General features: G+C 63.0%; 1 protein-coding gene across 3 annotated transcripts; it reads left to right on the top strand.

Moving 5' to 3' along the window:
* The first annotated feature begins 5668 nt into the window (after positions 1–5668).
* On the top strand, positions 5669–25237 carry TONSL (tonsoku like, DNA repair protein). 3 transcript variants are annotated; one of them, XM_059723658.1, is made up of 26 exons: positions 5669–5766; positions 6201–6296; positions 6625–6767; positions 6863–7046; positions 7422–7551; positions 9263–9434; positions 9698–9812; positions 10233–10378; positions 10887–11039; positions 11409–11534; positions 11989–12157; positions 12352–12416; positions 12576–12665; positions 13610–13682; positions 13762–13925; positions 14011–14134; positions 14957–15774; positions 15947–16020; positions 19030–19186; positions 19457–19535; positions 19818–20119; positions 22149–22320; positions 22411–22583; positions 22806–22879; positions 23166–23299; positions 24284–25237. In XM_059723658.1, the coding sequence occupies exons 1-26, from the start codon at positions 5742–5744 to the stop codon at positions 24559–24561; spliced, it is 4236 nt and encodes a 1411-aa protein (XP_059579641.1). In that variant the 5' UTR covers positions 5669–5741; the 3' UTR covers positions 24562–25237. The 3 variants fall into 3 exon arrangements, with proteins under 3 accessions (XP_059579641.1, XP_059579640.1, XP_059579639.1); XM_059723657.1 differs by having other exon boundaries at positions 7386–7551; positions 14957–15759; XM_059723656.1 differs by having other exon boundaries at positions 7386–7551.
* The last annotated feature ends 776 nt before the right edge of the window (positions 25238–26013 follow it).

Below are 26013 nucleotides of genomic sequence, written 5' to 3'. Positions count from 1 at the left end.
CATGCAGGGCTTGCCGGGCAGGCACGTAGCCGGCTGGGAGTCGTAGCGTGGAGGGCAGCATGGCATCGCATGCCGGGAGCTGCAGTCCACGTGACATGCATGAAGATGCGGGATCACTTATGCAGGGCCAATGGGCATGGCGCAGGGGGCGGGGTCTGTGCCCGAGTCAGCGCGGGAGCAGGTCCAAGATGTGAAGAAACCGTTGCCAGGCGGAGTGGATGGCGGGGGGCTCCATCACTTGGGGTGGCGGGATTTCTCTTCACTTTAAAGTCCATTTAGTGCCTTAAAGTAACACTACTCCGAGACGTTTTGTTTGCGCCACTTTCCTGTTACGCCGCTTCAACTGTGGATCTCGTTCGTGCGAACAGCCAGACTCCGAAGACTTGTAATTCATCCCCTTCGCCACGAGGGGCCGCCGCCTGCCATTCGAGGGGGTAAATTGGTATTTGACTCCCCCTACTGAAATCTCTGGGGAATGACACACGGGGGCTTAACTCCCGCAAAAGCGCTGTTCATGCAAATACGAAGGCCGTGTCGTGCGAACAAAAATGCACCGCACCAAGAAAAAGCCGAATAAAATTTTTTGGGCGGTCTACATTAACTCCCGTGTCATCTACACACACCCGAAGAATGTCGAAGAACATATAAGAATATGGAAAAACAAATGAGAACGTTTTATATGTTCTCAGACTGTCTAAAAACATGGGGAAAAACATCTAGGAATGTCTAAGGACATATAGGAACACGAAAGAACATACAAGAAAGGTTTCTATGTTCTTGTACGCTCTCAGAACAAAGGTTCTTCCATCTTTTCTCAAGCAAATCCCGGGACGTCATTCTCCCCCTGTACTCGGCCTTAGTGAGGCCGCAGCTGGAGTACTGCGTCCAGTTTTGGGCTCCACAATTCAAAAAGGATGTGGAGAAGCTTGAGAGAGTCCAGAGAAGAGCCATGCGCATGATCAGGGGTCAGGGAAGCAGACCCTACGATGACAGGCTGAGAGCCCTGGGGCTCTTTAGCCTGGAAAAGCGCAGGCTCAGGGGTGATCTGATGGCCACCTACAAGTTTATCAGGGGTGATCACCAGTATCTGGGGGAACGTCTGTTCACCAGAGCGCCCCAAGGGATGACGAGGACGAATGGTCACAAACTACGACAAGATCGTTTCAGGCTGGACATAAGGAAGAATTTCTTTACTGTCCGAGCCCCCAAGGTCTGGAACAGCCTGCCGCCGGAGGTGGTTCAAGCGCCTTATTTGAACACCTTCAAGATGAAACTGGATGCTTATCTTGCTGGGATCCTATGACCCCAGCTGACTTCCTGCCCTTTGGGCAGGGGGCTGGACTCGATGATCTTCCGAGGTCCCTTCCAGCCCTAATGTCTATGAAATCTATGAAATCTTCTTAGAACGATCTAACGACACAGGGACATGCAAGAGCATCGCAGTTACAAAATGTGTTTATATGTTTTTGGACGTTCTTATCTGTTCTTCTGTGATCTTAGACATCTTAAGAATATGGAAGAACACCTGGAAACAGTTGAAAGGACTTTTGAGCTTCTGAATGCATATGCACCAGCAAATAGGACAGCAAAACACGCCTTCCTCAAGAACATGACAGTAGCAGTGCCCAGTGGCCGGTCAGTGATGATCACGGGGGACATGAACTGCACCCTTGAGGTGGGTGACAGAATAAGTGGAGGCCAAATGAAAGGACTGGACAAATCTTCCAGGCTGCTGCAGCAGCTCATCTGCGAACACAGCCTGGTGGACGCAGGCTAAGAGGACACAGGTCCTGGGTGGAGGATGGGGAGGAGTGGCCTGCTTATTTTAGCAAAATAAAGGAAACCAAGAAAGACGCAAAGACCAGCCTGGTAGACAGAACCGGAGTGGAGCACCAGTTGAACGAGGGGATGCTGGAGACGACGGCAGCTTTCTACCGAGAGCTCTACGTGGCACGACCGGAGGACCCCGGGGCAATGCAAGACTGACTGGAAAGGCTCACGCAGGTCCTTGGGAAGGACGAGGGACAGAGGCTGGTGAGGGAGCGGAGGCTGGAGGAGATAAATGCAATGCTCTGCAGCTTCCAGAACAATAAGGCTCTGGGCACAGACGACTTGCCCAAAGACTTCTGTGTTGCTTTCTGGGACCAGACAGGTCCAGACCTGCTGGAGGTCTATAGGGAGTGCTTGCGGGAGGGCCACCTGGGAGCGGGGATGGAGGGAGGCCTCATAACCCTTCTGTACAAGAAGCAGGAGAGGTGGGACTTGAGAGACTGGCACCCAATTACACTCCTGAACTTTGATTACAAACTAATTGCCCAAGTCTTGGCTGAGCACTTTAAGTCTGTTGTAGGTGCAGTGGTCCACGAGGACCAGGCGTGCGCAGTGCCAGGGCGACAGATCCACGATGCCCTGGTGCAGCAGCGTGACGCGCTCCAGTACTAGCGGGAGAGGGACAGAGCGTGGCTGTGCTGAACCTCGACTTGGAGAAGGCCTACGACCGGGTATCCCATCGCTTCCTACTAGAGACACTGGAAAAGATGGGAGTCCTTGCAACCTTTGTTACCTGGATTAAAGCACTGTGCACCAGCGATGAGCAGCAGGGTCCTGGTGAACGGGTCCCCGACAGCCCCCGTTGTGGTAGAGCCGGGCATCAGGCAGGGCTGCCTGCTCTCCCCGATCCCTTTATTTGTGTAATAGGACCATTAGCACGACTCAGGCAGGATCAAGGGAGTGAAAATCCCTGGGAGAAATGGGGAGGAGACAAAAGTCCTCCTGTACATGGATGACCTGGACATCACGTGCAGGGACAAAGGGTCAGTGGAACGAGCACTACAACGTACCCAAGTATACAGAGCAGCAGCAGGGGCCAAGCTCAACGTGAGCAAGAGCACCTGCTTAGTTCTGGGTAAGATCGAGGACCTGTTGCCCCCGTGCGGGCACGGAGACACAGCGCAGGGCAGAGAGGTCCATTGAACTGCCTGAGACAGGCAGAAAGGATCAACCACCTGTTCTGGGACCACGGGCAACTGGTGCCTCCCTACTCTGGGGAACCACCACCGGCGAAAAAGGAAGGACACTTCCATTTTCACGGCTGGCGCTTCCAGGGGTGCACGGCCAATCTCAGGGGCTGCTTGTTCACCCGTGTGCACCCCCTACGCATCGCCAATGTCTGGGACTGCCCACACGCCGCAGAGGTGTGAAGGAAAGTCCGTGCGCTCCTCCCGCTGGTGACAGGGATCAGAGACCTGACAAGGGAAGTGGTTCTCTACCAGCAAGCAGCAAGGGGCTGCGACAGCACCCTCGACCAGCTCATCTCCTGCTTCAGGTCTGCCCTGTGGAAAGCCAGGAACCTGCTCACAGACAGACACCCAGACCCCGCAGTCGAGGACTGCATTAAAATGGGACTCGGTGAAATGTACTGGTACTACCAGCAGATGAAAGAGGACGACAGGAAGGAAGTGTCAGAGCTGATCTGGTGGAGGGGTCTGGCACTGACTTTTTCAGGAGCAGACCCTCTCAGGAGGGAAGTGGGTGTGGGTATGGGTATGGGTGCACGGAGTGAACTGTGTAATGGGATTTTAGTGTGCTTTGAGCTGCCAAGTGGCCACTTGGCAGTGTTGGAGGTGGAGTTATATACATATAGTTATTTTTGCAGGAAAAAAGTGTGCGTGTGAGATAAATGCAAAACACACCCAAAAAAAGATTTGAGTCAAAACAAAGATTTGCAAAACAAACTCAAAAAACAAACCCCCAGAAAAGATTTATGTTAAACTGCCTTGCACTCTTACTAGACACCAGTCACCAGATCGGCATCTACCGACGTGGCTGGTTAACCATCAGCTATCAGCCAAGAAAATCTTCATCCGTGCACCCGTATCCGCTGCACTCCACCAGCGTCCCCCACCCACCGCTGGTGGCTTCAAGGTGCCGTGGGACCTGGCAGCTGGGAGGGAAACACAGGAAGTTGGTGCGACTAAAATGGACAAAGCCTTATAAGGTGGAAGGATTTCTGGAGGGAGAGGCAGGCACAACTGAGGCGTCCCAGTCAGCAATGGAGGGGGAAAGGACCAGAGCACAGGGCACGAGTGATGAACCCAGGGCAAGGAGGGAGCTCTGGCCAGCACTCACTGCCCCGTGGAGGCAGTGGAGCCGGTGGATGCTGCCCACAAGCTCTGCTTGGAGCCACGCAGGTCACCCCGGTGGCCCCGGCCTGCACCGCCTTGCTCCGGAGACCTTGGCTGGAGCCCAGACAGGGTGACAGGAGGTCCCAGACTCAGACACATGAGCTGCAGGGAGAAGTGCAGCCGGACCCTCACCCGGCTTTCAACTAGGGGCACCGGGGATGGAGACTGAAGCCCAGCAGCAGCCGCAGGTAAAGAGCCAGAGGACGTGGGGGAAAGCCCAGCGAGGGGAGAAGCATCGGCCTGGTCTCGGGGAGCGGACAGGACAGCGAGCCCCCAAAGTGCTGCTGCACCGAGAAGCCGGGGGGAGACGCAGTTCCACTTAGAAACCGAACGTTTAACCTGGTGTCTTATGAAGTGACACAATGCTCGGCTGACGACTAGCAGAAAGGCTTGTTTTAACAACTGCCAACAAGCTCCAAAACTAAGACTCTTTCCCAATATCAAGCGAGACGTCAGCCCTCGTACGATCGCCGCCGCAGAGATCTTCACCCCGTGCAGGCCGGGAGCGGGTCTCGCAGGATCCCGCACCAGCGCCTGGGAGCAGGACGGCTTCCCCTGCGCCGCGCCCGCTTGCTGGCAGCTGTCTTGCTCTAAACCGTTTCGTCACAGCCTAGTTTTCACGATGGGTTGAAGGGCAAGGTCTGGACAAAGGTGGCAGCGTCACCGTCCTGTGGTCAACGCCGGCCGGTGGGATCCATCGTGGTGGCTGCGGGTGAACCTGACGTGCACAAAACCCCGCCATCGCTCCGGAGGTTTATCATTTGCACGGCTCGATGGCGCCAGCCCAGTGCCCCGCAGCGGGGCGTGCCGACTCGGTCGCTTGCAGGGGGCCCTTGGCCCGGGCGCTGGAAGGCAGGCGCCGCAGCGGTCGCCGCTATCACAGGTGGGTCAGCGAGGCCGGGGGTGCCTCGGAGCAGCCGAGCGGGAGCCGGGGCGAGCGGTCGTGTTGCTTCGGGCGGTCCCAGGAGCGCGGGGCCGTTCCTGCCGTCCAGTCGTTGGAGTCTCAGCGGGCAGGCATCCGGGCGCGGCCGCCCTCCGTCAGGCCCAGGGAGGGGTCTGCGGTCCCGGGACCCCGGGCACGGGGGCTGCAAACCGGGCAGGAGGAGAAACAAGGGCCGGGTGGCGGCGAGCAGGAGAACCGTGACGGGGATCCTCGAGGGCTCCAATGGACCTCGTGGGGCAGCATGGCGCCCCACTTCAGTGTTCCATCCGCTTCCGGCAGCGCCGCGCAGCATGCCGGGACGCTTCCAGCCGCCGCTGGAGGCCAGGGAGAAGGAGACGTCGCGGCGGGGTTGAGTGGCCTATGAGGGTGCCGGCGGGGCGGGCGCGCGGCATGCCGGGACTCGTAGTCCTGCAGCCGGAGTCTCCCCCGGCCAATGAGGACGGGCGTTCTTTCCCTCCCTTCCCGGGTGCGAACTCGGCTGCGATTGGCCCAGCGGGATTTGAGTGGCGGCGGCGCTCGCCTATGAGGATGCGGGGCTGCCCCGCGCGCGGCCAATGGGCGGGTGGCGAGGGCTGCCCCGGAGGCAGCGCGGGAGAGCGTAGAGCGGCGGCGGCATGAGCGGCGAGCGGGAGATCCGGCGTGAGTGCCCGGGCCCGGCGGGGGCGGCCGGGGGGCTACGCGAGGGCCGGGGTCTGGACACCGAGGGGCGGGGCTCTGGCACGGAGAGGGGTGCCGGTAAACGGGGGGGCTGGTCTGGAAGCTAAGGGGCGGGGCTTGGGCAGGAGGGGCGGGGTCTAGATACTAAGGGGGCGAGGCCTTGAAGGAGGGGGCGGAGTCTGGACACCAAGAGGGGACTCAGGCAAGGGGGTCGAGCGCAAGGGGGCGGGGCCTGGTCAAAAGGCGGGGTCGACACCAAGAGGGGGGATCAGGCAAGGGGAGGGGTACAAGGGAAGGGGGCGGGGCCTGGGCTGGAGGGGGCGGGGCCCAGCCCAGGGGTGCAGTGCCAGGCAGAGGGGGGTCAGCAAGGCCTGGTGCCCCCGGGGCCCGGCGCTGACCCCCCGCTGCGCCCCCAGAGCTGCAGAAGGCGCAGGCGCGGGCGCGGCGCGGGGGGCGCCCCCAGGAGGAAGCTGCCGTCTGCAACCAGCTGGGGGAGGCGCTGGCCCGACATGGTGAGTGCGGGGGGGGGCAGCAGCAGGGGAGGGCCCCTGGGGTCTCAGGGCGAGGGGCGGAGCTCGCGTGCCCGGTAGGTCGGACGCGGGGTTAGTCCGACCCCAGCCCCGTCCGTGCTGCCCCGCGCATCGTAGCGGGCCGTGCCGGGCGCGCCGCGTGGCAGCATGGGTGGGGGAGCGGCCCTGCGCCCCCGTCGGACGTGGGATCCCCTCCCCGGGCTCTCGCCCGGCTCCAGCTCCCGCGTCCTGCCCTCGGCAGCAGGGAGAGGGGCCGCCGCGAGCCTCCCCGCCGGGGCTGCCCCCGCTCACCTGCCCTCGCTCCCGGCAGGGCGGTACCACGAGGCGCTGGAGGAGCACCGGCAGGAGCTGCGCCTGCTGGAGAGCGCGGGGGACGTGCTGGGCTGCGCCGTGGCTCACCGGAAGATCGGGGAGCGCCTGGCCGAGCTGGAGAGCTACGACGCGGCGCTCAAGGTGGGCCAGGCTCCGCGGGAAGCGGGGGGTTGCGGAGCTGCTGAGCAGGGGGAGCGGGCGTCGAGGGCTGGGCTGACTCCCGCCCTGTCCCGCAGCACCAGCGCCAGCACCTGGAGCTGGCCCGCTCCCTCGCCAACCACGCCGAGCAGCAGAGAGCCTGGGCCACCATCGGCCGCACCTACATGTTCATCGCCGACAGCAGCCAGGCGGGCGAGGCGCTGCGGGAGGCCGAGCAGGCCTTCACGAGGAGCCTGGCCATCGTGGACGAGAGGCTGGAAGGTGAGGCCCCCTGGGCTGCTCCACTGGCCTGTGTCCTGTCCCCCCCCACCGGGGGCTGCCCAGCCGGCCCTATGCCCAGGATAGCAGCTGGATGATGGTGCCCAGGCCCTGCCATGGGTGACAGCAAGGGCTTATGGGATACACAGCCCTGGTCAGCTTGTGGGGTCCATGTGGGGCAGGATCAGCACCGTTCCCCTGGCTTCCCTGCCCCGCGTGCCAGGCCCTTCCCTGGGGCAGAACCACCCTGTGGGACGTGGTCGTCCAGCCTGTGCCCACCCCACTCTCCTGGCCCTGGTGCCCTGGCTCTGCCCAGGCGCCCCGCGTGCCGCTCCCCACCAGGTAACGCGGTAACGGGCCAGCTCGCATGTGCCGCAGGGGAGGTGCCGCCGCGGGAGCGGAGCGAGATGCGGGCACGGCTCTATCTCAACCTGGGGCTGGTCTACGACAGCCTGAAGGACCAGGGCCAGTGCAGCCAGTACATCAGGAAGAGCATCTTCATCTCAGAGTAAGAACCAAGCACCTGCCCCCTTCCTGGGGCTTGTGGCAGCTTCCCCCGCCCTCTCCTCCTGGGGCCTGGCTCCCTTCCCGGGGTGTGCGAGCCAGGTGGAGCGGGGAGCCCCTTGCTGTGGGCGCTGCAGTCTAATCTGGGTGCTGCTGTCCCCGGCCGGCTGGCGCGGGAGTTGCCTTGGCCCTGCTACACGTACAAGTGAAAGCTGGGGCGAAACCGGCTTTAGAGCTGTCGCACGCTTTCAGGCACGCACTTGATAGCTGCCTGGCTCTTTTTATAGCAGAAGAGGCGTTTTACTCTGCTCTCGTTGCTTTGCACCTGTGACTGGTCTGTGTTTATTGCACAGTTCACCAGTTAAATGCGTGATAAATGTAACATGTACCAGGGGCCCAAGTCCTATTCTGCTGCTGCTGCTGCTGCCTGCCCACCTGGCTGCTGAGCTGCTGGAGGAGGGGGCTGGTAGTTGTGGCATAAGGGAGGGGGTGGTGGCTGTGGGGTGTGCATGTGCACGTGAATGTGGAGAGTCGTGCCCGTGCGCCCGGGGCAGCTGCATGCAGCGTTGGGCTCCACGTTTTAAAAAGGCAGTGAAGAAGTGAGAGGCGCCAGAGGTGGCCACCAAACGATCAAGGGCTTGGAAGGGAAGTCACACGAGGAGAGGCTGGAGGAGCCGGGCAGATTCAGCTTATGGAAAAAGCGTTTTCGAGGGGCCACGACAGCAGCCTGCAAACACCTGATGGGCGGCCAGAGAAGGAGCGTCCCCTCTCTTGTCTCTGGCTGCAGAGAGGAGGGCACAGAGCCACGGCTTGAAGTTGCAGCAAAATCCATTCAGATCAGAGATCAGGAAACTCTTCTCAGTCAGAGCAGGGGCCACGCGAGAGACTCCTGGGAAGGGGGGACTGCGTCGCTGGAGGTGTGCAGGAGAGGCTTGGACAGGCACTGGTGGGGCGTGATCTAGGCGCAGCGATGCCCGTGCTCTGCTGTAGGGATTGTTGTGGCCGCTTCTGGACCCTTTCTCACTTCTCCACAGCCTTTTTAAAACATGGAGCCCAAAAGTGCAGCAATACTCTGGTTGCCTCTCCCACCTTCCTGCTCCATGTGTCGGGGGGGTTTTAACCCTCCCCCAGAGGCGCTGGGTGCTGCATCCCAGGCTGGGGATGGGGCTGGGCTGTGCCAATGCTCCTGCTGGCACCAACCCCACAGGGTCCTGGCTGGAGGGTGTTGCCCACATGCTCAGGCTCAGCCCCACGCTGCACTGGTGCAGGAAGGGATTTCCCCCCTCCTCAGACTGGTGCGCACTGGGAGGTTTTGCTTTCCTCGACCTGGGGTCCCTGCAGCACCCGTGACCTCCCCCCCCCAGCGGCAGCAGGATGTTCACAGCCGCAGCCCCACAGTATCCTGAGAGCAGGGGCGGGGGCGATGCCTGGGGCTGTGTCAGGGCTCCTGTTGTGTGGCTCTGAGGTCACACACGGGGTTTGTCTGGGCTCTCAGGGTTTGTCTGATCCTGCCTCAGGGAAGGGTTGGACTGGACGTGACCCCGCAGCTCTGGGACTGTGTTTCACGCTGGCTCTAAAGCTTAGCCCTTGCACTGAGGTGGGTGACCAGGATCCCACAGTGCAGAGCTGAGGGCATTGGGGGTGCTATGGCAGGTGGGGGACCCTCCTGGGGGCTCCAGGGGCTGTTGTGAGCTCTGATCCCGGCCTCTCTGCAGACAGAGCCGTCTCTTCGAGGACCTGTACCGCGCCTACTTCAACCTGGGCAACATCCACCTGCGCGAGGAGCAGCACTCCAAGGCCATGCGGTGCCTGGAGGGGGCACGGGAGTGCGCCCGCACCATGAAGGAGAAGGGCCTGGAGAGCGAGTGCTGCGCCAGCATCGCCCAGGTGAGCCCGAGGCAGCAGGGCCCCCGGCCTCTCCCCACTGGGGGACCTCTCTTCAACCCCTGGAGCTGGCAGCAGCCCTCGAAGCAGGGGGCTTTGCCCTGCTGTCTCCCCTGACTCTGGGCTGGGTGGGGTGGGCTTGTCCCTTCTCTTCCTGTGGTCAGGCAGCCAGGGACCCTCACCAGAGCGGGGCAGGATACCAGGAGGCTATTGTACCCCTCTTCCCAACCTCAGTCCCCACTGGCAAGCCCTCCGGTGCCTTGCAGGTGCTCCTCGGCCTGGGGGACTTTGTGGCAGCCAAACGCTCGCTGCGGAAGGCCCACCAGCTGGGCTCGCAACAGCCCCAGCAGCGAGAGAGCATCCTCCGGAGCCTGCGCTACGGTGAGTTGAGGGTGGCTGTCAACCCTTCGCTGCAGGGGTCAAAGCGAGCTGGGGCAGAGGGCAGCACTGGGGCAGTCAGCCTCCTGCCTCGGCCTTCTGGCTCTAGTCGTGGGGCTCAGTCTCGTCCCCTCCATCGAGCAGGCTGGCTGCCTGCTCCCCCAGCTAGGGGAGGTGCCTGAGGAGCAGCATGGTCCCTCCTTGGCCCCCAGCAGTGCCCAAAGGCTGCAGCCAGGCTGGGGGGATGCACAGTGCGTCCCTGGGGTAACACTGGACATGTGAGGTCTGGTCCTGTGCAGGGGGTTAGCAAACCTGAGTACCCTGAGCCCCTGCAGGGCAACAGGAGGGGTCTGGGGGGCCTGGGCAGGGCTTGGCTGCACCCTGAGCCCCCAGCTCTGCTCTGATGCCACTGGTCTCTGGCAGCCACGAAGGCCAGCCGCCTGCAGGAGGCCCTGGAAGAGGCGGCGACGAGCGATCCGCAGGCAGCTCTGGGCCTGTGCGAGCAGCTGGGCGACCTGTTCTCCAAGCATGGGGACTATCGGCGCGCCGTGGAGGCCTACGAGAGGCAGGTGAGTCAGGGGCTGATGCCCGCTGCCTCTGGGCGCAGGCAGGGCAGGGGCCTGTGGGCCACAGGCCGTGTTGGCAGGTATCGTGTGTGGGCAAGTGCTGCCCTCCCCTCCCCCAGGGCTCGGTGTTGGGACCGGGGCTTGGACACGTGCTGGGAGGACAGGGGCATCGGTGGCTCTGGGGCAGGGAGTGAGGGGCACGGCCTCCGCATCAGCCCTGCCTGGACCTCAGTGCTGGGGGCTGCAGAGAGAGGAACAGGGGAAGACCCTGTTCGGACCCGGTCGCTCTCCCTGCAGCTCCGCTCTCTGCCCTGTGGAACGTGGGACTGGGCAGGACGGACCTGCGGCAGCTCTGTTCTACGTTCTCTCCCCCAAGACCTCTGGGCTCTTCACCCCTGAGGCACTTGGGGTCCGTGGGGAGGAGGTGAAGGGGCTGAGCTGGCTGCAGGGGAGGCTGAGACTGGCCAGGAGCCTCCCTGCAGCCCACGTGTGCTGTCACCGATCTCCGCAGCTCCGATACGCTAAGACCCTGCAGAGGCCGGAGCAGGAGCTGGCCGTGATCCATGTCTCGCTGGCTGCCACCTTCGGGGACCTGAAGGAGCACGTGCAAGCCGTGCGGCACTACGAGGCCGAGCTGACTCTACGTCAGGGCATCCCACTGGAGGTGAGACGAAGCCTCGGGCTCAGCTGTGGCTCGGACTCGCCGCCCAGCTGAGGCCAGATCGTGGCCAGAGCTGGTCTGGGGAGGGCGGTTCGGGGGCCTTTCCTGGCTCCCCTGAGCATGCAGGTCCCCATTGCCAGGCTCTGCTCTGGGGTGAGGTTGGGGAACAGGAGGTAGGGATTGGGGTTGAAGGCAGGAAGAAGCCCCAGCAAGGCAGACTCCTGCACCTCTCCCAGCGTCCCCTGAGCCCCTGCCCCTCTGGGGAACTGAATGACCCTGGACCTGGGGGGGGGGGGGGGGGGGGGGCAGGGAGCAAGGGAACCCCTACCCCATTGCCTCGCCCAGGGGCCTGACCTACCCTCTGCATCCCAGGAAGGGAAGACGTGGCTGAACATCGCCCTGGCCAAGGAGGAGGCTGGGGAGGCCTACCCGGCACTGGAGTCCTGTCTCCGCAGCGCGCTGGACTGTGCCGAGAGGGCCGGCGAGCCCCGGCTGCAGGTGAGGGGGGCGGGCATGTGGCTGGCACCAAGGTCCGAGCTGAGCCGGGGACAGGCTGGGAAACTGGGCTGTACCCAAGGTCCTCCTCGGGCTTCGAGCTGCAACCCAGGAGTCCCGACTCCATTGGCCCTCCTGAGCACTGATTGTGCCCTCGGCCCCCTCGCATGCACACGTGCCGGTGCCTAGCGTCCTGGCACGTGAGCAGCCACAGCCTGGCCACGGAGCCGCTGGTTTCCCATCACTGCAGGCTGGGATCTGCTGCTGTCTGGGGTCGGCTCTGAGGGCACAAGGCCTGACAAGTGGCCAAAGGGGGGGAAGCGTGGAACCCCCTACATCAGAGCTGGGCCCTGGGATGGGGAAGAGGAGCAGGGAGCTCCAGGACAGCGTGGCAGCCTGCGCCTGGGGGCTGGCCCTGAGGTCCCTTCCCATTGCGATTCATCCCTTCTCCCTGCAGCGGCAAGTCCTGCAGCACCTGCTCGCGGTGCAGCAGAAGGCGGGCAGTGCCGAGGCTGCCGACACGCTGGCCAGGCTGGAGGCCGTGGCTGGGGGCAGCACCGAGGAGGAAGAGGAGCCAGAGTGCAGTGAGCCCCTGGAAGAGAGTGACCTGGAGCTGTCAGAGAGCGGTGAGCGGTGGGCCCAGGCAGTGCGTGGGTGCAGCGGGGTAAGGAGCGCAGGTGGCGGGCGAAGCCAGGAGTGGGGGTGGAAGAGGACAGGAGGGTGATGCCGTATGGAGCCCTGCCCCAGTCCTGAGGGGCGCTGGGGCTGGCCAAGGCCCGACGGCAGCTGTTGCCTGCTGCTGATGGGACGTGTGTTCCAGAGGGGGAGGAGGACGACCTGGACGGCTACAGCAAGAGTGTGCCCAGCCGCCGCAGGATCAACAAGGTGCGGGGGGATGGGGGGCTGTCTCTCCTTCTCTGTGGGTTGTGGTCCCCAAATCCCCTGCCTCACGGTCGGGAGAGGGGCTGGGGCTGGACACTGCAGGGTGGGGGCACCGTGGGGTCTCTGCCTGCCCTGGGGGCCTCACCTCCCCGTGCCCTGCAGTGGAACCGGCGGAACGAACGTGGCGAGACCCCGCTGCACCGCGCCTGCATCGAGGGGGACCTGCGCCGTGCCCAGCTCCTCCTGGGGCAGGTAGGAGGCGGCGACAGGCACGGAGCCCTGTGGGCGCTCCCTCACCTGCAGCCATTTCTCGGGTCTCCTGTGATGCCCTGGGATCCCCCGTTGGGATGGAGGTGGAGGGGCGATGGTGCGCAGCTAGGCTTTCTTGTTCTGCTTTGCTGCTGGGCTTCCCCCCCCAGAAGTGGGCGCATTTCAGCGGGTGAAAGTTTAGTGTGGCTGCTGTATGGGGGTGGAAGGGAATTCCAGCCCCCCCATTTTCTGCTCCATGTGCCAGGAGATTTAAGCCTCCCCCAGAGGTGCTGGGTGCTGCAGCCCAGGCTGGGGATGGGGCTGGGCTGGGCCAGCGCTCCTGCTGCACCAACCCTACAAGGTCCCGGCTGGAAGGTCTTGCCCCTGCACTCAGGCTCAGCCCCACGCTGTGCTGGGGCAGGACAGGATTTCCCCCTTGCTCAGACTGGTCGCACGGCGGGGTTTTGCCTTCCTCTGCAGCGGGGGCATGGCCTGGGCCTGGGCTCTCTGCAGTGCCCACGACCCCTGGCAGCAGCAGGAAGTTGGTGGCCATGGCCCCCCTGTATCCCGGGAGCAGGGGCGGGGGTGATGCCTGGGGCTGTGTCAAGAGCAATTATTATATGGTGTGGCTCCGAGGTTGGGAACAGGTTTGTGTGGCGCATTTGGATGGGGCTGATCCTGCCTCAGGCAGGACTGGGACTGGATATGACCCTGGAGCTCCCTGTCAGCCCCACGGCTCTGCAAGCGCAGGAAGTTTTTTGGGATGGAAACGTAAAGGACTGGGTTGCAGGGGCTGGTGAGGGCTGAGGGGGAGGAGTGGGGCCGATAGGATCAGACTGAGGAGACGGGGGTGGGGGCAGGTCGCATCTCTCCCCTCCCTGCCTGTGCCGTTCTTGGTCCCAGCGTGACCCCGAGCCCTGCCCACGTCTCTTCCTTCTCCGCCCCAGGGTCACCCTCTGAACCCACGGGATTACTGCGGCTGGACCCCCCTGCACGAGGCTTGCAACCACGGGCACGTGGGTGAGTGCTGGGCGCAGAGAGGGGCAAGGGTCACCCCTGTCCGGGACATCCAAGTCTGACTTCCGGCTTCCACCCCCAGAGATCGTCCGCCTGCTGCTGGAGCACGGGGCCGCCATCGACGACCCGGGGGGGCCGGGCTGCGAGGGCATCACCCCCCTGCACGATGCCCTCAGCTGTGGCCACTTTGACGTGGCTGAGCTGCTGATCCAGAGTGGAGCGTCGGTGGTGCTGAGGAACGCCAAGGTGAAGACAGCGGGCTCGGCGGGGGCCCATTGGGCTCCGTGGCCTCCCCTGGCCCTGACTGTTCATGTCCCCATCTCCCCTGCAGGGGCTGAACCCGCTGGATACCCTCAAGGACTGGGTGAGCCTGTATGGCCGGGACCTGGACCAGGAGACATGGATGAACTGCCGTGCCATGGAGCGCCTGCTCAGGGACGCCATGGCAGGCCGAGGTGAGCGTGCCCTACCTGGCCCCAGTCTCTGGAGCGCTCCCTGTGCTGAGCCTGAGGCACGGGGCACTGAAGAGCAGCAGGAGGGCCCTTAACCTGGTGCTGCTTCCTTCCCCCGCCCCCCTCCACCATCGTCCAGGGAAGAGCCTGTGTAGTCCCTGCCAAGGGGCTTTTCTCTGTCTCCCTGGGGGTCTGGTTGTCTTCACCCTGGGACACAGAGAGAAGGTGCAGGGAAGAGCACAAGGGTGCTGAGCGGCTCGTAGGGGTTTCCCTAGGAGGAGGCTAACGAGGCGAGGCCTGGGCAGCGTAGAAAAGAGATGCTGGAGGGGAGCAGGAGAAGGGTTTTATAGCACACTTGATAGGGATTCATTGCTGTCTCTCACCAGACAGGAACGAGGGTCACACGTGGACTGACCGAGCAGGCAGTTGTTTTTCCCCGGTGCGGCATTAAAGGGGGGCTTGTGGCCCCGGGGGCGGTGGGAGCCGAGAGCTCGGCCACATGCACCAGGGCTTGGACACGTGCGTGGAGGAAAGGGGCATCGGTGGCTCTGGGGCAGGGAGCGAGGGGCACGGTCTTTGCATCACCCTGCCTGGACCCCAGTGCTGGAGGCTGCAGGGAGAGGAACAGGGGAAACCCTGCTCAGACCCGGTCACTCCTGCTGCAGCTCTGCTCTCTGCTCTGTGTGACACAGGACTGGGCAGGACGGACCTGGGGTCTGACCCAGTACGTGGCAGCTCTGAAGTGCTTAACACACGGTAGCCCTGTTCTGGGGAGGTTCTGGGGGCTGTGGGCCCAGCTCAGCATCTCCCGCATCTTCCTTCCAGCGACGCAGCCCCCGCAGTCGTCCCAGGACAGTCAGCTCTTCGACCCAGAGCTCTCGGAGCCTTTGACTCCCCGCTCCTCTGCTCCCGCCACCCGGCCCCAGAGCGGGGGAACCTCCAAGCAGCCGCCTGCACCATCCAGGGTCCCGAGCGAGCATGGGGGGGACGGGCCAGAGCCCCGTGGGCCTCAGTGGAGCTGGCTGGAGCACGGTGAGGAGCAGGACACCTGCATGACCCCGCTGAGGCCTATCAAGAAGAGGCAGCGGCTCCTGGCCCCGCGGGTGCTGGAGGATGAGCAGACCCGGACCCCCGGGTTCCTTGAGCAGGAGGAGCTGGAGCCGCGGGTGCCCAGGAGCGGCCAGGCCGAATACCAAGCAGCCATCCGCAACCTGGGCAGCGCCCAGTCCCTCCGCCCCCGGAGCCCAGAGTGGGGTCTGCCTGAGCCCACGGCCCGGCCGGCCCTCATCCCGACTGACCAGTATGTGGGGGACGACTGGCTGGAGGATGACGTGGGGGCGAGCCGCAGGGGCCGCAAGCGGAGCCGCAGGGGCCTGGCTGAGCTGCGCTGGGACTCGGGGGACAGTACAGGACCCGAGAGCGACAGCGGGGGCCCCTGCCCACCCACGCCCCCCCGGCCCAGGAGGGTCAGGCAGAGCCGCCTCACCCGCATCGTGGAGAGGACCCTGCTGGGCCGCTCGCGTGGGGGCAGCGCCCTGGGGGCCGCCCATCCCGCCACCCCCAGGCTGACTGACAGCAGCAGCAGAGCCAATGACATGGGGGGCAGTGGAGAGAGCCCACCCCCACAGGTGACCGTCACACAGGTGAAGCACGGGGGAGCCTGTGGGGGAACGGCCTGGGCAGGTGCAGGGCATCTGGGCTGCGTGTGGGTGGAAGGGGGACAGGGTGCCCCGGGGTGCTGGGAGGTCCCATCAACCCCCCCTCCTCCTCCCCTGGGTCTCCTATGGGTCTTGACACCTCTCTTTCCCTCGCCAGCCCCCGCCACCACCCCCCATCCGTGTGCGGGTGCGTGTCCAGGATAACGTCTTCCTTATCCCTGTGCCCCACAGGTAAGAGCCAGGCTCAGCTCCTTGCCCCTGTCCCAGCAAGGGCAGGGCCATGCCCATCTCGGGGCCTGGGCTGGAGGTGGGGAGACGGGGCCTCTGTCCATCCCTGCCCAGGCCGGTGCCCTCAAAGGGGTTGGGGCTTCCCTGTGCTCCTGGGACCTGCCACCGGCACTTGGAGGTGATGGCAGCTTGCAGACCGGGGGCCTCAAGGGTGGTCTGCAGCCTGGAGTCTTGCCCTTGGAGGGCCCAGGGGGGCACCTCAGGCACGTGGATCAGGGGATCAGTGGGTGGTTGAGAGAGGCTGCTCCAGGGACAGGAGATTTTACTGTGCTGCCGTCAGCTTCCTCAGCAGACAGCATGCGCTGAGATACCCAGACGTGCCCTTGCTGCCAAGTCCTGCTGGTCCTGGTGACCAGACAGTGCAGGGTCTCGCTGGGACAGTCGGTTGCAGCCTGGTTGCCCGGCCGTCTCGCTGCCCGGTGCCCCTTTCCCCCAAACTGTTTTATCCCCTTTGTTCCTTGCCCCTCGCTTACATTCCCTGCCGCCCTTGCAAAGCCCCCCTGGCTCACCAGAAGCACCGGGAACGTCTCCTAGCTAAAGGGAGGCGTACACCCGATGGCAGCGAGGGCCATCCCCAGGGAGGACTACACCGCGGGTGCTCGGGGCTGCAGGGGGGCGGTCAGGAAGGCCAAGGCGGAGATGGGACTGGGACTAGTGACCCAGATCAAGGACAACAAGAAGTCTTTCTTTAAATACATGGGGTGCAAAAAGAAGGTACCAGGTAACGTGGGGCCTCTGCAAGACACGCTAGGAAATCTAGTACTTGCACCAGACAACAAAGCTGACCTCTAACAATTTCTTTGCCTCCATTTTTCTGAGCAGGCACAGGGACATCCCCCCCACCGGGACCCCCGTAGGCCCTTGGGGAGGCGCAGCCAGGCCCAGGGTCAGCGAGGATCTAGTCAGGGAACTTGTGGAGGAACCGGATGTATTTAAGTCAGCAGGTCCTGACGATCTCCACCCCCGAGCACTGAGGGAATGAGCAGAGGTCAAGCCGTGTCTTCTGGCACGGCTTTACGAGCGCTCGTGGTGCTCTGGTGTGGTGCCGGAGGACTAGAAAAGGGCCGATGTGGTTCCCATTTTCAAAAAAGGGAGGAAGGAGGACCTAGGAAACTACAGGCCAGTTAGTCTTACCTCGGTCCTGGGGAAGCTTTTTGAGACAGTTATCCTGGCGCATGTCCGCAAGGGGCGAGCAGGGGAGGTGATGCTCAGGGGCAACCAGCACGGGTTCATTCGAGGCAGGTCCTGTCAGACCGACCTGGTGCCTTCTACACCCAGGGCACAAAAGCCTTAGAGGCTGGGGTAGCAGTGGACGTAGTCTTTCTGGACTTCAGGAAGGCCTTCGACATTGTCTCTCACCCCATCCTCATTAAAAAACTCGGGGACTGTGGCATCGACACCTACACAGTGAAAGGGGTCGCTAACTGGCTGGAGGGCTGCACCCAGAGAGTGGTGGTGCACGGGTCATTTCCGACCTGGAGGGCTGTGGGCAGTGGGGTCCCCCAGGGCTCGGTCCTCGGGCCCGCGCTGTTCAACATCTTCATCAGCGACTTGGGCGAGGGGTTGAAAAGCACCTTGTTCAAATTTGCAGATGACACTAAGATGTGGGGGGAGGTGGGCACGCTAGAAGGGAGGAATGGCTGCAATCAGACCTGGACAGGTTGCAGGGGTGGGCGGATGAGAACAGGATGGGTTCAACACTGACAAGTGCAAGGTGCTGCACCTGGGGAGGAAGAGCCAGCAGCAGACCGACAGGCTGGGAACTCCCTTCTCATCAGCGCAGAGGCAGAAAAGGATCTTGGAGTCATTATTGATGCCACAATGAACATGGGCCGACAGTGCGGGGACGCGGTCAGGAAGGCCAACCACACCTTGTGGTGCATCCACAGATGCATCTCGAGCAGGTCCGAGGAGGTGATCCCCCCCCCCCCATGCGGCACTGGTCAGGCCGCAGGTGGAGTACTGCGTCCAGTTCTGGGCGCCGCACTTCAGGAGGGATGTGGACAGCATGGAGAGGGGCCAGAGGAGGCCACCCGCATGGTCAGGGAGCAGCAGGGCAGGCCCTACGAGGAGAGGCGATGGGACCTGAACCTGTTCAGCTCCACAAGAGAAGGCTGAGGGGGATCTGGTGGCCATTTACAAACTAGTCAGGGGGACCAGCAGGCATTGGGGGAGTCCCTGTTCCCCCGAGCACTGCCAGGAGTAACTAGAAATACCGGTCACAAGCTGGCAGAGGGGAGATTCAGACTAGACATCAGGAGGCGCTACATCGCTGTCAGGGTAGCTAGGATCTGGAACCAACTTCCAAGAGCAGTGGTGCTGGCTCCTGCCCTGGGGGGCTTCAAGAGGAGGCTGGATGAGCACCTCGCCGGGGTCGTTTGACCCCAGTGCTCTTCCCTGCCAGGGTAGGGGGGTGAACTTGATGATCTGCCCAGGTCCCTTCCGACCTGACCAGCTATGAAACCGTGGCTGCTGCTGTTGAGAGGTGGTTTCCATCGCTGAGTTTCCAGGCTTGGGTGTTTTCCTAGGGCCCTGGAGGCACAAATGCCCCTCGCCAGGAAGACCTTTCTCACCGTGCTTCCTCTCTTCCTGAGCATCCTCTTCCCACTGGCGCACAGCCCGGCGCCGTGGGGCTGGCAGGGAGCTCCGGAGGTCACGTCGAGTCCAAACCCTGCCTGAGCAGGATCAGCCCTGTCCAAACCAGCCCAAATTGCTTAAATGACTTGGTGGCTTTAGCCAGCTGGGTGGCCAGGCAGCCCCTCGTGGGGGCAGACACCCGCGGTTGTGGTTGCAAGAGAGGCTGAGTTGTAGCAGCCTGAAGGGTCCACAGTTGCCTCCTGGCTCTGGCCCTGCCGTGCGTCCCGTGGGTGCTGGTGGTGGAGGGGCTGGCTGTGCTGTGGTGCCTGGGATCCGTGGCGCGGTCCCCTCAGTGACTCCTCATCCCCCTCCCAGCGGCAGCGAGAGCCGCCCGGTGTCGTGGCTGGCGGGGCAGGCGGCCGAGCGCTACTACCAGACATGCGGGCTACTGCCGCGGCTCACCCTGAAGAAGGAGGGGGCTCTGCTGGCCCCCCAGGACCTCATCATGGACGTCCTGCAGAGCAACGAGGAGGTGAGGTGGTGCGGGGCAGCTCTGTGGTGTCGGCAGGGGCCTGCTGGGGCCAGGCCCTACCTCTCGCCCCTGGGAGGTTGCCCAGGTGCATTGGCGCCTCCTGCCATGAAGTTTGGGCCTCACGTCTTGGGGCCAAGGCCAGGGCAGCCGGACTCCTGGGTTCCTTTCCTTGGTCCGGCTGGGCTAGGTCTCTCCTGTCTCGTCCCAGCCACCCAGTGCTGTGTGGATCTGGCTGCAGCTCCTGCACCAATGGTGCCTCCGCTCTTGCAGGTACTCGCGGAGGTGCAATCCTGGGACCTTCCCCCGCTCCTGGACCGGTACCGGAAGGCCTGTCAGAGCCTGGACGTGGGTAAGAGTCGTGGCCGGGCCAGTCTGGGAGCTGTAGGAGGGCAAGGGTTTGCCTGGGAGACTCTAGAGGCTGCAGGGATGGGCTGGAGGCACAGTGGGCCCTTCCCGTGCCATGAACCCTGCTCAGTTTGCAATGGTCTGCAGCCTGGCAGTGTGAGCGGGGCATGGGGGCTCTAAGTACTGTTCTGGCCAAACCTCGGGGAGGTGGGCTGAAGGCCAGCAGCTAGCAGGTCTCCGGCACCAGGCTCGGCAGACCCAAGCCTGATGCATCTCCCCCCTGCAGGGGAGCACCCGCTGCTAGTGAAGGTCCTGGGGCAGCAGGAGCAGGGCCCCTCGCTGGGTGCCTGCGGGTTTGCGCTGCGCCAGACCCAGCTCACCCCGCTGCTGCGCGCCCTCAAACTGCAGACCCCACTGCGGCAGCTGAGGCTCTCTGGGAACACCTTGGATGACAGCGTGGCCGGTGAGCTGCTGGCCACACTGGGCACCCTGCCCCACCTAACCCTCCTCGACCTCTCGGACAACCAGCTGGGTGCCGAGGGGCTCCGCAAGCTGGTCCCGGAGCCATCTGGACCCACGGCCTTCCAGGTAGCATGGGGGGCACTTCCATGGGTGGGGAGGAGGCCGGGGATGGCGTTCAGCCTGCCTGTGAAGGCTTCTGGAGGGGTCTGTGGTCTGGAATGTCACCCCTGGAGGGAGCTCCCCGGTTTTTGCCACTGGTCAAGCCCCAGCTGCCTGAGCATGCAGGAGCCATGTGCACCCTGCCTCAATGGGACTCTCATGGGCACAGCAGGGCCCCATGTCACGAATGAGCTGGCTTTGCCCCAGGCCAGACCCAGCTCGTGCCACCATCCTATGGTAGTCACTATCCTTTTGCCATGGAGCCTGCCCCCAGGGCCTGGCAGGGACATCCTCTACTTCCGGGGGTGCTGCAGGGAGCCTGGGGGCTGGAGGCTGGCCCCCTCATATGCCAGGAATCAGTGCATTAAGGTAACAATACAATGCGGTCAGACACAAGCACACAGGTGAACAGAGGACCTCTGAATCCGGCTGGGCATCCAGCTGACACCCTCACAGGCCAGCATTCAGTGCATTAGGGCACGTCTGAGCCAAACTGGGTCAATCGGCCTGTGCAAGCTGATCCCCGTATGTGTCTCAAACTCAGCACGTCCCAATCGTTTGCCCTAACTGTCCTAGAAGTGGTCGCCTCTTGATGAGCGGACCCCACAGTATATTCGGGCTTCACCGGGATCTTTGGCTTAGGTAAAAGAAGCGTTGCTGCAGAGCAAGTGGGGAAGGAAAGCAGAGAAGGAAAAATACACCCGGTAACCACCAGTTTGACTATAAAAGTGATTTATTGCTAAGTCTATGAAATGTATGATGGCACTAGTAGTACTAGCCGTGCAGAGGAAAACCAACAAAACGATTACAATATTACCCTGGTTTCATTGAGTATTTGGGGAAACGTAGCTCAAGCTTAACTAATACAATTCAGGTTCAGAAAGCTATGCCTAGAGAGAAGGAGGGGGAGCGAGAGCTGGGATCTCAGCGTGCCAAGGCACTCGGGGTGTTTGCTGGCAGGTAACGTTTTTAGCACGATCGTTGAAGGTTAAACAGGCGACGGAAGGAGGCGTGAGGGAGATTTCTCTCTCTTGACGCACACTGTTTGCTGCTTTTGCAGCTTTCTTGTACCTGTCGTCCAGCCTCTTCAAAGCATTCTTCTAATTGTGTAAATCAAGAGGGTCCCAAGCCATAACTGACAGGGAAAATCCTGTTGTATAAACAGTTTACATTTAAATGAACTCCCTTTTTCAGTGCGGAGGAGTTGTCTGGTTTGGAACATCTCAAGAAACTGATGAACAACCAGGGAAAACATTAAGTTTTAAGGAGCTACCAGACACCTAGGAGCCAGCTTGAAATTACTATGAATAGAAGATACACTAGATGGGATACTACCTTGTTTCTTCTCAGATGGCTTAGCCATGCTTGCAGCATCAGGGTTTTGTGTTTTACCAGTTGTGAATAAGCTTCCGCTTAGCCAGACTTAGATTTTACTGTAGTCTTTTAACAGCCGTAAGGGGATTATTGGAGTGTTCATAAACTTTGTGGGGAGGATTTCCACCAGTCGTCCCGGGAAAAGTATAACCGCACTTGTGGTCAGGCCTCCAACAGGCTGGACGCTGTGATGAACCCTGAACCACTGTTCAGCTGTTGCCCGTACCCGCTCGGACTCGGTCTCTTGCCTCAGCGTTCCCTAACCTGGCGACCGAGTTTTAGTCGATCAAGTTTAAATAGGCCTCTCATACTGGGACTGGGCAATGTACGGCCTGAGATGCCTGTTAAACTTTTCTTCTGCTTAGTTCTGGTTAGATGAGGTCGAGGGGGAAGAAAAAGTCCTTTGTAAGTCCAGCAAGCGAGGTGCCCGGGCTCCCTCGGGAGCACAGAGCTGCCAGGAAACAGTGGGCGTGCGAGACGGTCCGGAGGGGAGGCTTGTGCTTGACGGCTCCACTTGGGAGCTATAGGGTACCCTTCCTATCTGGAGGCCGGGGTGGCTGGCACAGGCTGCAGGGACTTCTCCCCTCCAGCACCTCTCCCCTCTCCTTCCCTGTTGTTCCAGAGCCTGGAGGAGCTGGATCTCAGCCTGAACCCCCTGGGGAATGGCAGCACCTGGGCCCTGGCCTCGCTGGTCCAAGCCTGCCCGCTGCTGACCACTCTCAAGCTGCAGGGCTGTGACTTCACGAGAGCGTTCCTGCAGCCCTACCGCTCCCTGCTGGCCACTGCCTTGAGAGGTGAGTGTCCTCGCGGCAGGGGGCGGCTCAGGGCCTCTGCTGCAGGTGCCCGTGTTAACCGGTCTCCGTCTCCGCTCCCTGCCCTGGTAGCTGTGCACTTGAAGACCCTCGTCATCTCCCACAACACCCTGGGCTCCGCCGGACTGGAGCTGCTTCTGCAGAGCCTGCCCTGCACCACCCTCAGCCACCTGGACGTCAGCTCCGTGGTCACCAAGATGGAGGAGCAGCCTGTCGTGGACCCCGTGGCCCGGTACCTGACGCAGGTGAGAGGCCCCGGGGCAGCTCAGGCGGGGAGTGTCCTGCAGCAGCCCCTTGCACGCTTGCAGGCAGCACTGCTCGTGGGGCTGTGGGCTGTCCTTGCAGCTCCGAAGGGGACAAGGTCTGTGCTTCAGCCCCCCATGCTGGGGGAGGAGCCGGGGCAGGACCTTGCTGGTTAGGAACCCCCCCCTGATTTCCTGCCTGAGCGAGTCACCATCTCCTTCCAGGACGGGTGCGTGCTGACGCACCTGAGTCTGTCTGGGAACCACCTGGGCGATGAGGCGGTCGCAGAACTGGCCAGGTAACCAGCACCGCTCACGGCACGTGTCCCCATGGGGTGGGAGGCCAAGCATCTGCTTTGGTTAGGCTCCAAATTGCCCTGCCACCTGGCCCCGGGGGTGGTCAGGGCTGAGTTGCCCAGCGACCCTGTGCCCCCCACCCCTCCTGGAAGTGGCCACAGGAGCCTGAGGGGCTGCGGTGCACCAGCCCCTTCCCTTAGAGGTGGAGGTTGCTGGCTGACCCAGAGCGAGCCACTGTGGAGTGGGAGGCGCACTGCCAGGCCTCACTTTGACCCCCTTCGGCTACAGGTGCCTCCCTCTTTGTCCAAGTCTGACCTCGCTGGATTTGTCTGCAAACCCCAGCATCAGCATCACGGGCCTGCGGACACTGCTCTCAGCCACTGGGGAGAGGGACCGGGAGCTGCGCTACCTGGGCCTGGCAGGTGAGGAGCAACGGGCTCGGAGGCCACCAGCAAAGGGGCCTGCTTCTGTCCCGGGCGGGAGGAGAGTGGCAGTCTCCTTGTAGGTCTGTGCTGGGCCTGGCAGGGGACCAGCGCCCCGGGACAGCACTTCAGGGTGGGGGCGGCAGTCGCTGCTCCGGCTCTCTGGTCTGCAACTTCCTCTTCGTAGAAATCCCAGAGTCGCGGGGCTGGCAGGGAGCTGCAGTGTCGCATCCAGTCCTAGCCCTGCCGAGGCAGGATCAGCCACGTCCAAACCCCCCAGACAAGCCCTGTGTATGACCTGGAGCCACACGACACAGTCACCCCTGCCCCCAGGATACAGGGGGCCGTGGCCGCCAACATCTAGCTGGCCGGGGGGGTCGTGGGCGCTGCAGAGAGCCCAAGCTGAGGCTGTGGCCCCGCTGCGGAGGAAGGGGAAACCCCCCAGTCCGCACCAGTCTGAGCAGGGGGGAAATCCCTTCCTGCCCAGTGCAGCATGGGGCTGAGCCTGAGCGCGGGGGCAAGACCCTCCGGCCAGGACTCTGCAGGTTGGTGCCAGAGGAGCATTGGCACAGCCCAGCCCCATCCCCAGCCTGGGCTGCAGCACCCAGCGCCTCTTGGGGAGGCTTAAAGTCCCTGACACATGGAGCAGGAAAGGGGTGGAGACATCCAGCAGAGCACAGAAGTCTGGAAAGGCCCCTAGTAAAACACAGGCAGAGCCCTAGTTTAAATGTGGAGGCTGGATGTGACCCCTCTGCCTGCCTCCCTCGGGGATCCGGCCGTGTCTGAGAGGCTGGGCTGTGCCCACGGGTGGGTTATCCGCACCGACCCTCAGGGCTGTCGTGTGACCCCCAGAAGCAGCACCACCCCAGCTCGTGTCTTGGGGACGAAAGGGCTGGGGAGCCGCAGGGCGGGCTGGGCTGGGCTGCGGATGCCTGTCTCAGGCTCCCTGTAGTGACGTGGCCTCTTCCCCCTCCTCGGCGGCAGGCTGCGGCGTGCGTGGCCCGCTGGACTGTACAACGTGGAGCCGGCTCTCGGCGGCCGTGCGCGATCTGCGGCTCTGCAGCCGGCTCCTGAGCCGAGGCGACCAGCAGGACGTGGGCGAGCTGTGGCGCAGTCCAGCCGACACCTCGCTGCGCACGGTCACGAGGCACCGCAAGCTCTTCTGCCGGAGCCTGTGGGGAGGACCCGGCCCCCTTCGGGCCCCGGCCACGGAGCTTCGGAGCCACGGTGAAGCACCCGCAAGGACAAGCTCCACTTCCTGAACCACCGGCATCAGGTCTTCCTGGAACGGACACGCTCCAGGTCGTGGGATGGGGCCTGCACCGGGCTGCAGGGAGGGAGGTGCAGGCCAGGCTCGGATGTCCCAGGCTCCTTGGGGCCTTTTTAGCTTCCCGGCGGCCAGCACCTCCCCTGCCTGAGGGAGATGGGAGGTGAGTTCCTTGCACCCTCGTGCGCCTGCGGGAGTTGGTCGGACACTTGGCTGCATCCAGGGCCAGCTGCTGTGACACAAGGCGACAGAGACTGTTGCCCTGCCGTTGCCCAAGGCAGGCGGCTCAGGTCGTGAGTGGCTGCCATGATGGCGACACTCCAGGCTGAGGCCCCTCGCAGGGCGCCTGCAGTCCCCAGTCGGAGTAAGTGTGGGAACTGGGTTGCAAAGGCAGAATGGGCTGTGGCCAAAGCCTGAGCAAGACAGAGCCGTGCCCGGTAGGACCCGACCCTACGGTGTCGTGATAGAGTACGAGCGCTTTATGGAGATCGCCGGGGAAATGGGAAGTAGCACAGCTGCACTGCGCCGCCTCGCCAGGCCCTGCTGCCCCCGGGCCTGGGCGCTGGAGGGAGACCACAACGCGGTGGCAGCAGCAGGAAGCGCAGGGCTGTAAAAAGTGCCCAGGCTGAGCTGTGCATAAATAAAAGGCAGCTTCGCTCGTGGCACTGGAAGTACCTCACTCGGCGTGGGCTGCTTTCACCCGTCTGGGGTGGGCACTGCGTGCACGCTGGGGCTGTGGCTGCTGGAAGGCCTGGCTGGGGGCAGCCTGTCCTGGCCCCGCAGCACAGGAGCTGTTTCCGTCCAAGGCCCCCTTTGCTGTGCTGCCCTTCCTGTCCCCTGCTCCTGCCTGAGCAGCTTCACGGGCTCCGCTCCCTGCCCCAACCTACCTCATTTCTCATACTCCCTCTTGCCTGGAGCAGCAGTGGAGGGATCAGGCCTTGCTGCCTCGTTGATCAGGGGTGTTGGTGGGGAATGACTGCCTGGAGCCCCTCCAGCCCAAGAGTAGACAAAATATGGCCTGTGGACCGGATCTGGCTCGTGGCTGCCCTTGCGGTGCTCCACATGGGGCTGAGCCTCACCCACTCCCACTGGGGCAGCCTGCACCATGCTCCCGCTGGCAGCTGCCAGTACAGCATGAGCTGGGGCTGGGGCTGTTCCCAGTGTGGTGCAGCTCTGCTCGCCTTGCCTCCAGCTGCACCGGGCCTTGCCACGCAGTCTTTGCTTCCCAGTGGCTGCTGCGCCCAGGACTTAGAAGCTGACTTTGCCCAGGGTGCTGCTGTTGATGCCTGTAAGGCCAACCACACCTGGGAGCTTGCCAACATCACCACTCGCTTAGTGAGGAGAGCTGAGAGTTGTGTTCGCAGGGCTGCTGCTGGTCCCATGACTGAGGGTGATGGGCCTCCTGCAAACATGGCCCTCAGGGCTTCCCTCCGCCCAGGCTGCTGCA

The sequence above is a fragment of the Alligator mississippiensis genome, chromosome 3, assembly GCF_030867095.1.
Source record: "Alligator mississippiensis isolate rAllMis1 chromosome 3, rAllMis1, whole genome shotgun sequence".
Lineage (NCBI taxonomy): Eukaryota > Metazoa > Chordata > Crocodylia > Alligatoridae > Alligator > Alligator mississippiensis.
Note: the sequence above shows the minus strand (reverse complement) of the source record. Positions and strands in the feature narration are given on the sequence as shown.